General features: G+C 38.8%; 1 protein-coding gene across 1 annotated transcript in view; it reads left to right on the forward strand.

The window, feature by feature from the left end:
• far1 (fatty acyl CoA reductase 1) overlaps positions 1 to 10,416 on the forward strand; it is a gene marked incomplete in the record, with an annotated part of 29,602 nt that overhangs the window by 7,436 nt on the left and 11,750 nt on the right. Inside the window, 4 exon segments of the mRNA XM_014033185.1 lie at positions 5,274 to 5,391; positions 5,794 to 5,910; positions 8,306 to 8,481; positions 8,902 to 9,081. Of these exon segments, the coding sequence (XP_013888639.1) occupies positions 5,320 to 5,391; positions 5,794 to 5,910; positions 8,306 to 8,481; positions 8,902 to 9,081 (545 nt within the window).

Genomic DNA, 10,416 nt, shown 5'->3' on the forward strand with positions numbered 1-10,416 from the left:
GAAATATATTTATGTTTGTGGTTGTAATGTGACAAAATATGGAAAAGTTCAAGGGGTATGAATACTTTTGCAAACCACTGTATATTATAAAATGCCATTAAAGAAAGGTTGTCTAAGCAAGGACACCAGCAGATTGTGTCGAGTCTCCACTTTGTCACAGAGTCCCGTCCTGAGCAGCACACAGGTGACAGTGGGAAGGAAAAACTCACTTTTAACAGGAAGAAACCTCCAGAATCAGGTTCAGGATGGGAAGCTATCTGCCCTGACTGGCTGGCTGGGTTTAAAGAGGACAGGGAAGCACTACACACAAGGGCTGGCAGGTCCAAGTGCGTGACGAGTTTAAACTGCTGCTGCACGAGCTAATTAACGTGGTTTAGATATGTGTTACATTTCATCGAACAAAATCACGAGTCATGAGTTTTAGTTTTGCAAGACATTAGTTTTAGGGCTGTGTATTGGCAAGAATTTGGCGATACGATACATATCATGACAGAGGGGTCACGAAACGATATATCCCGATATACTGCGATACTGTAAGCAAGGCAAAATATTGCGATATATATTGCGATTTTTTTGTCCAAAAATTCTATTAAATAAAAACCTCTTACTGAAAAAAAAAAAAAAGAAAAGCTAATGTTTACTTACAATGCTAATGCTACCCTTACTCTCTGGCACTCAAGAGGTAGAGGAGCCAAATGGCTGGCTCCCTACTGCCAACTAGTGGTCAGAGGCTGAACTACAACATAAAAATGAACTGTTGGCAAGAAGGTTGACATTTTAAACCTTAATTAAACATCGATACAGGGCTTTAGAATATCGATACAGTATCGGGAAATGAAATATCGCAATATTTCAGCGCATCGATATTTTCTTACACCCCTAATTAGTTTCTACAAATTGATTCATTGTTTCGCTTCATTCGCTCTCTGGATCCATGGTTTAGTGTCTGACAGCTGAAAATTAAAGCTCCTAAACTTTGATCTGATCTTTGCTCCGTTAATTGAAACATGAAACTTTGACTTGTTGTAAATCAGGCTGAACTCAAACCTCCCTTCTGGTTGGGAACTATGAGGCTCTGCTGCAGAGCGCTGTTGGATTTTACCTTTTTGTTTGCAAACCTAGCATAAATAGTTTTAAATTCAGCCCTGAAGGCTGCGCTTTGTTCTGATGCCTCTCTGAAATTATCAGCACCGTCTCACCACTTCTGCATTTTTTTTTCACTTCTGGCCTTTTTGTTTACTTAAAAAGGAAGTTCGGTAGCTGACGTTGCATCTTCACTCTGAGGGACACATTTTTTTGTTAGGTTTTGTGGTCGTACGCTGTGGCATCAAGATGGAGGCTCTTCTGTGTACTGGCTACAGCCAGACAGTAAAATGTAACAACAGTGTTTTTATCTGAATCTAAAATAAGATAATTTTGCACACATGTTTCGAACTGAAATATGGTTTAATTGGTTTTCATGAGCGTTTTTGTCAATTTACAGTAGATTTATAAAGTCTACACACCCCTTTTCAAATGCCAGGTTTTTGTGATGTAAAAAAATGACTGCATGACCAGCATTTTCACAACTTTTTCCACTTTTAATGTGACCTTTAACCTGTACAATACAGCTGGAAAGAAAACTAAAACCTTTAAAGCAGAAAAATATAAAATAAACTTCTGGTTGCGTAAATATGCACACCCTTAAACTAATACTTTGTTGTGGGGATGCACGATATATCGGTATTCATATCGGTATCGGCCGATATTGAACAGCTGAACTTTATCAGAGGCACGTTAATTGGTGACAGGTGTGTGCTGACTCCAATTTAACACGAGTTTGAATGTAATTGGTTAAATCTAAACACAGCCACACCCCCAGTTCTAAAAGGTTGTGCACACTTACGCAACCGCACTATCTCAGTTATTTATTTTTACTTCACCTCCCTGAAAGATTAGTTTGTTTTTTGACTGCACTGTACAGGCTGTAGGTCACATTAAAGGTGGAAAAAGTTGTGAAAATGTTTGTCTTGCTGTCATTCTTTTTACATCACAATAACCTGGCATTTAAACAGGGGTGTGTAGTCTTTTTATATCCACTGTATATCGTGAATGATAACATGAGGACATTGGCAAAACTTCAAGTGACTGTTTCGTGGATTTAGCGCCGCCTGCTGGAAACGGCGAACAAGTGTTTGTGGGATTGTTTGGAGGCAACCGAAAGAAAAGTTAATGATGAGACACGTTGTCAAACTTTAAAAATTGGATTGTTGCACATCTTAATTTTGATTATTGATGGGCCAACATCTAATTAGAAACAGGACACACTTGTCCTGAACTTTTACGTTGTTCAAATGCTGGGATTATTGCCTAAAATAGCAATCCGAAGATGCTAAATGGAGGTAAGATTATACTGTAGTAAAAATAATTTAACTAAGTATAATGTATTAATTATTAGTAGCCCACATTATCAAATCTACTGGTGGAGAAAATCCCAGTATACAGTGATCATAACAGCATTATGACCAGTGGGACTGAGAGATAAACATATAATCTTGAGGCAAGCCGACCTGTGAGTCATTAAATGCAGAGTATCCTTCTTGGCCACACACAATTTGGTATAAATATTATTTATATTAGTTCAAAGTATGTGTTTTTGTTTTAATGGTGGTAAATGCACTAGGGGTGTAAGAAAATATCGATACACTGAAATATTGCGATATTTCATTTCCCGATACTGTATCGATATTCTAAAGCCCTGTATCGATTTTTAATTAAGGTTTAAAATGTCAACCTTCTTACCAACCGTTCATTTTTATGTTGTAGTTCAGCCTCTGACCACTAGTTGGCAGCAGGGAGCCAGCCATTTGGCTCCTCTACCTCTTGAGTGCCAGAGAGTAAGGGTAGCATTAGCATTGTAAGTAAACATTAGCTTTTCTTTTTTCTTTTTTTCAGTAAGAGGTTTTTATTTAATAGAATTTTTGGACAAAAAAATCGCAATATATTGCCTTGCTTACAGTATCCCAATATATCGGGATATATCGTATCGTGACCCCTTTGTTATGATATGTATCGTATCGCCAAATTCTTACCAAAACACAGCCCTAAAATGCACTTGATATTGTGGTCTGTAGTCTTCTGCATGCTGTATATTGTTAATTAATAAACTGTACACCATTAGATAGATGTGTTCAAGTTTTAATATAGTCCTTACTTATATTTGTAATATTAAGTGGTCAAAATGATCTGTAGTTGGCAAACACTGTAAACAATATATTTAGCACTAGATCTATGTTACTCGACCAAGCAGCGACAATCTTCTTATGTTTTTATTATTTTATATATTTTCTTTTCAGTACATAAAAAGCAGGCTTATTTTAACAAAGTTTTTCACGTCTCTGTGATCATTTGTTGCACATAAACACAACACGGCACATCGATCTCCACAACCTATTTTCACCGTCGTTCAGTTTTACACACTGGCACCGGATGCCCCCCAAACTGGACCATGATGCTTTGACTAGGCAAAGATGGTGGTATCTGAAAAATAGTCCATGCAAAAAAAGAATTAAAGATAGTTGAATGTCTTTATTTATTATTCTTTGATTGATTTATTTTGTGTAAAAAAAAAATATATATATATATATATATATTTTAGCATCACACATGTTGAAATATCGCAACTGCTTTAACTGAGTTGCATGAGGTACTTATCTACATCTAAACGTTGTTTCTCTGCAGCGTTGATGAAAACCGTTGGTACTTAGTTGTACCTCTGATGTGTTCGTTTGACCGGAGTCACAGCGAAGCTCCGACAGGAGCTCAGCTGGACTCGGCCACTTGGCAAACGATTCATCTGCAGCTTTGCACTGAGCCGAGATCCAGCGAGCTTTCCTCGCTTCGTTCCACAGGAGTCACAAAGCCCACGCAGTCGTAGTGGAGCTGTTGTCATAGCAGCGTGAAATACTCTATTAATGTCCCCGTTCCTCAAATAATTAATGGTTTTTTTGATCGTTTTTAATCCTCTGCTGGGCAGAAACGGGAGCAGTGTGTGTGACGGCAGAATTCACAGGCAGCATATATACTGTAGATGGCAAGATTTTTATTTTGTTTTAAACTGTTTATTCTATTTCTTTAGATTTATCGTGTTGTTGTTTTTTGTTGATAATTCAAAGCTATTAAAGAGAAGTTTACACATGAGTTTGTAATAATGAAAGAAATCAGTCCAACTGTAGTAAAAATACAGTAATTTTCCTGTTTTTATCAGTTTTTTGTTAAAAAAGAATATAGTAACTCTCCTGATTGCAGAGTTTTTAGAGTCTTATTTTGAAATGATCCAAACAGAAGTTGTTGAAAATCAAAAAGTTAATTTCTATTTGTTTAAAACTTTTATTCAGTTGAGATCTGGACATTTTAAATAATATTTCAAACAGACTCAAACAGCTGTACTGTATTTATTTTCATGGTTTTACTTTTTAATTTGAAGTTTTGGCTCGTTCAGAGCTGGACTCAGTGATACAAAGTCACTCAGTCTTGCATAAGAAAGTTATTTGAATTAATGATTACAGGCGTTATCTCCTGAACAGCCTGTTAATCTCTTTGACGGAGTCATTCTTCTTAAAAACAAACAGAATTTGACTGATAAGCTCCTGTTTGTACGCGTGTCTTTTGTCACACTGTGTTTTCACCAGGCTGCTTGTGGTTTCAACGCCATCGTGATATCTCATGATATTGTGCATAATTTTATTTACTTAGTTGGATCAAAATGCCTACGTTGTTTCTCTCTGCACTCCAAGACATCGATTAAAAGAAGAAACAGTTTAAAACCACAAAGTTCTTCCTCAATCGCACGTCGTATAAATAGTGAAGCTTCATAAACAGCTTCAGTTTATTCAAATTACACCAGTTAAACATGAAAATCTGTCCTAGAAGTACTGTTGATCTCATTTGGATGGATTTGATTGTGACCGCTCACTTTAGAAAAGCATAAATAAATTAATATAACTACTCAGGTAAACTGAGGCTTTTTTTTTCTTTCAGATTTTGTTCTCGGTCTCCATTTGGTCTGTTGGAATCTTTGTCTCTTTGCCCGTTATGTGTTCCTGACAGAGCACAGCAGGTTCATTGTAAAAATAACTCCACTCAACATAAGACAGGTTTGACAGGCGTCAGTAATCCCTCGAAGCCTCACGCCTGACATCGAAGCAGCAGAGCTGTGGTTCATCTCCGTGTAGAGGGGAAGCTCTCTCTCTCTGAATAATTAAAAAAAAACTATTTCTTTTTTGTCTCTGCAGGTGGGAGTGCCATCAAGGAACTCCCCAAGTCAAGTCTGCAGCCATCATGGTGAACATCCCAGAATACTACACGGGGAAAAAAGTGCTGCTGTCTGGAGCAACAGGCTTCATGGGGAAGGTACGGAAGTGCTTTAGCTGGAAAGGATACGTTGTAAAGCTGCTCAGAGATGCTGCTTGGAAATCTGGTTTGTTTCCTGCTGCTACCAACATAATGAATGTAAAACATGTGACAGGCTGCTGACCTGAACGGTTCACAACACGTCCTGTTATTCTGATTTTAAACCCGACATGAAGCAGGAATAACAAGTTTTTAAAATCAGAACCGTGCCATGTTTTAAACTGAGAGCTGCAGTTCTCGATTTAACAGCAGACCTGGTGTCTCAAATCTTCCACATGACCTCACCATCATGTTTCGTTAAACAGAGAGACTATTGTTGGATTTGAGTCAGTTTGGATGCTTCAGATTTAAAAATGATTTTTTTTTTTTTGTATTTTAATTTCTCTTCATTCTTATTGAAAGGTGCTCCTGGAGAAGCTGCTGAGGTCCTGCCCGGAGGTCGGCGCCGTCTATGTGATGGTCAGGTCAAAGGCAGGGCAGAGTCCTCAGGCCCGCGTCGCTGACATGATCAACTGCAAGGTGAGAGGTGGGCTCTGAGAGGGGGCTGAGCGGGTCTTATCAGGGAGCTGTGGAAGGAGAGAAGTTGCTGAAAGTCTTTGCAAGCATGTGAACCTACTGCTAGTCTCAGTGAATCGTAACCTTTTGGCAGATGGACCAAAAAGATAAAACTGGAGGACTGCTGAGGGCTGAATGACTCTGCTGAAATGAGCTGTGAAAAATGATAAAACAAAAGTTACAAAACAAGAAGTCATAACGCCCTTCTCTTAAATGATCTGAATACTTTCATCTATTAAAGGCTAAAATAGCAGTTAACCTGGACACGTATAGAACAAGATAACGCTATCTTACGGTGACCTTCACAATAAATTTAGAGAATTTATTTCAGAAACGGAGAGGTTTGCTCAGTAATGAAAGCAACAAATAAAAGCTTGAATCATGGTGATGAGACGCACAGATACTAAAAAGAAATGTTTGACAATGTGCTGGAGGTGCTGTGATGGTATGAGCACGTATAGCAGCTTGTAGAACTGGGTCACTGACTTTTATTGACAGTGTGATACAGTTGGGGTGTGGTGTGTGTGAAATGTAAAGAGCTCTGCTTTCTGTTCAGACTAATGCTGCGTTCCAGTAGTCCTGGGAAGTGGAAATTTCCCTGTTCCCATTGTTTGATTTAAACTGGAACGCCCCCTCCAGTGGTTATATTCTACTCGTATAGTGGAAGAAAATGAAACTGCCCCCAGTTTCGATTTCAAGATGGCGGCTACTAGCAGCGTTAGAAAGTGAACTCCGTAACTTTTACTGTTATCTTTCTTAATTTTTGTGCATGTTTAATCACTCGCACAAGTAGTGTGTTTTCTGTGCAATACTGTACGTGTTAAAATCAATGCTTATTTGCCTGACGTGTAGAGTACAGCTCTCTTTTCATCATTGTTTACATTGTAGCAGTGTTGTAGCTAGATTAGCGGCAGCAATACAATCTCCTGTCAGCTAACTGGAATGCAGTTTCATGTGGTTTGTTGGGAAATGACGTCACTACCATTTACCAGTTCCCAGAATATGATGTAAACGGAACGCAGCATAATGCTGCAAACTTTTCCTGAAAGCCTACCAAGCAGCAATTATAGGTATCATTACCTATAATTAGTCCAAATGCCATTATTTATTGTTGTATGTAGTTTTTAAAGGGATCCACGATTAGTTGTAACATTAGACTTTATCTGATAAACATGTATTTTAACTGTAAAATAAAGACTGTAAAAATACTGTAGGGTGTTTAGTTTTGTAAATTTTTAAAAATATATTTTAACACTGACTGAGTCACAAAGCATTCTGGGTAAATGGTGATGTGGATAGGTCCTCGGTGCGAGGCTGCTAGCGAGCTATATCCACCCTGAAGGTTAATCTTGGACAATATCTGATGATCGACTCTTTTAAATGAAACCAGAGAGCGTTGACAGAGAGGAGAAGGTAGAAATGACTCAGCCTGGAACTGAAAATATGGATGGAGGACAACAGAGCTGCTTCATGGAAGAAGAACCTCAGCCTGTTAGCTTTAACACAGACGCTATATTGCCTTATATGTATTAGCTCAGCGCTAGCATGACAAACAAGCTAAACTGAGGTCCTCCATCCATATTTTCAGTTGCAGCTGAGTCATTTTTGCGTTCCCCTCTCTCATATGGATGGAGGGCCTCAGTGACAAGAGGGGAATGTGTAGCGCTGAGCTAATACATATACGTATATGATGATAGCATCGATGCTAGCATGAAGGCTAACAGGCTAAGCTGAGGTTGTTCTTCCATGAAGCAGCTCTGTTGTCCTCCATCCATATTTTCAGTTCCAGGCTGAGTCATTTCTACCTTCTCCTCTCTGTCAACGCTCTCTGGTTTCATTTAAAAGAGTCGATCATCAGATATTGTCCAAGATTAACCTTCAGGGTGGATATAGCTCGCTAGCAGCCTCGCACCCAGGACCTATCTACGTCATCATTTACCCAGAATGCTTTGCGTGTAAATAAAATGACTCAGTCCATGTTAAAATATATTTTAAAAATTTTAAAACCTAAAAAGCCTACAGTATTTTTACAGTCTTTATTTTACAGTTAAAATAAATGTTTATCAAATAAAGTCTAATGTTACAACTAACCATGGATCCTTTTAAAGCTGACATGAGGGGCAGCAGATAGGGTTGCTGATCAATGTAAACAATTATTCAGTGATTCAATATAAAATCAGATTATTTGGTAGTTTTGGTGCTTGAAGCACTTTTTATCATTTGAATTTCCACATTACTAAAAAAGAATGAGCCACAAAAGCTTTAAAAAGTTTCAAAAGAGTTATTTGTTTGTTTGTTTGTTTGTTTGCTGTGTACCAAAACTCAAGCATCAGTTTGACTTGATACGTTCTCCTCTCAGTTGTTTGAAAAGTTACAAGCAGAGCAGCCAGACTTTGCAGAGAAGATCGTAGCGGTGAACAGCGACCTGACTCTGCAGGAGCTGGATCTGAGCAAAGAGGATCAGAGCTTCCTGGTGGAAAACATCAACGTCATCTTCCACTGCGCCGCCACCGTGCGCTTCAACGAGCCGCTCAAGTAGGTCTTTTTATTTAGTTTTATCACTTTACTTCTTTATTTTTGCTTTCTGCTATGCTGCACAACTCCATGGAAGTAACTGATGATCAGGCAGGAAACCGTGGGATATTTCTGACTGTTTTCTCGGCTGGGCAGTGAAAGCACCAGTGTTGACAGATGATTCCTGCTGTTTGCAGGAAGCAGAGAAACAAAACACCTGGCACGCTTCGCCTCGCGTTTTCTGCTGAAGCAAAGACACCGCTACAGCTGAGGCTTTATTTTCACAGCCTTTAAGAAAAGCTTTTGTTAGTTTTATTGTGTCCTCATTAATGTGATGTGAAAGCATTTAGAAAAAAATTCACCGTGTTGAGAGTGAATAAGGACGACATGGTGCCAGGCCTCCTGTTTATTTCACTGACTGACACTGACCGCCTCTTTCAGAGACTCGATGCAGCTAAACGTCCTGGCCACACAGAAGATGCTGGCTCTGGCCCACAGGATGAAGCACCTGGAGGTTTTCATTCACGTCTCCACAGCCTACGCTCACTGTGACAGAGAGGTCATCGAGGAAGTCATCTACCCTCCGCCTGTAGACTACCGCAAACTCATCGACACTCTGAGGTCAGTTTCCAGGCGGCAGATATCGCTGTGCATTTATGCCCACAGAAATCCCACGCATTACTATAATCCAGCTTGAGATTACGGACCGAGTGAGTTTAAGTTGGAAGCAAACAGGAAGAGATTAGGAGTACTGTCAGTGATACTCTGCCTGTTTTACTCTGGTTGTACAGATGTACTCTGCTTAGAGTAGGATTAATGTGACGGTTTGATTCCCAGGAATTTTAAGTGAGTAAATTCACTGCGTAGTGAAGTAAAGTCATGTTGAGTCATGTCTGACTCTCACTCTTTGTGTATTTGTTCTGTGCAAGCGTAAATGGGGCTGAGCATACTTAGATAACTGATCTGATTTTAAAGAAAAAAATCAGTCAAATCAGTTTTGATCTGTACAAAATACTTTTTTTTTCAGTTGACCTTTTAAATCAGTGGTTCCCAACTTTTTTCAGAGTTGTGTACCCCCTGAGCCACGCTGCCATACCACTAGTACCCCTTCAGTCAAACGTAGTGATGATTCTCCAAAACTATAATGTAAAACAACTGATTATTTAATGAAAATTATTTCTTTAACACCCTAGAACGTTTAGTTCTCAGACGTTTTATTCTTTTCAACTCAAACATAAAGATAAAAATGTTGCCTTGAAAGGGAATAAGTAATTAAATAAATGAACCAGGTAATGGCAGGTGCAGGAAGCAGCAGGATCCAAAATACATCAAATACTTCAAATGAGCAAATGCCATGAGATTTTTTGTTTTATACAGGATTCCGTTTCATGCCAGTTTTGTGATTCTGTTTGCATTTTCCACATTGTGGAAATCATCGGGCCCTACATACCTCAGTCCGATTTTATTCTATTTTTTTTACACACCTGGGAAATTTTTCCACATCTCCTGTAATGTGATCGCGTAACCCTGTTTGGGAATCACTGCTCTAAAGGATGAAGTTATCTGCGTATGTTACAATGAAATCTCAAGACTATCAAGGCGTTCTGCAGGGGAAAGTTCTGCTCAGTGTTAGAAATCAACAGGGTAATGACCCAAAACACAACTAAAACCAGAACTAAATATTGGACTATTCTGAAGCAGCCTTCTGATCTAAATTCTAATTAAATATTTATAGAAGGGTCTGTTATTTTGGATTGTCCCAGTGCTTAAAATGAAGGAGCCTTAGAGTCACCAGCACAGTGGAAGAGTTTTATCTTTGTCCGGTTTTATCATTTGTTCCATTTAAGAAAGTTAGACTTTGTGGAAGTACTTTATTTATTCATGTATAATACTAGAAATTTAACCTTAAAAATCATCCTGTGTGTGTGTGTGTGTGTGTGTGTGTGTGTGTGTGTG

The sequence above is a fragment of the Austrofundulus limnaeus genome, unplaced genomic scaffold (assembly GCF_001266775.1).
Source record: "Austrofundulus limnaeus strain Quisiro unplaced genomic scaffold, Austrofundulus_limnaeus-1.0 Scaffold7, whole genome shotgun sequence".
Taxonomy (NCBI): Eukaryota; Metazoa; Chordata; class Actinopteri; order Cyprinodontiformes; family Rivulidae; genus Austrofundulus; species Austrofundulus limnaeus.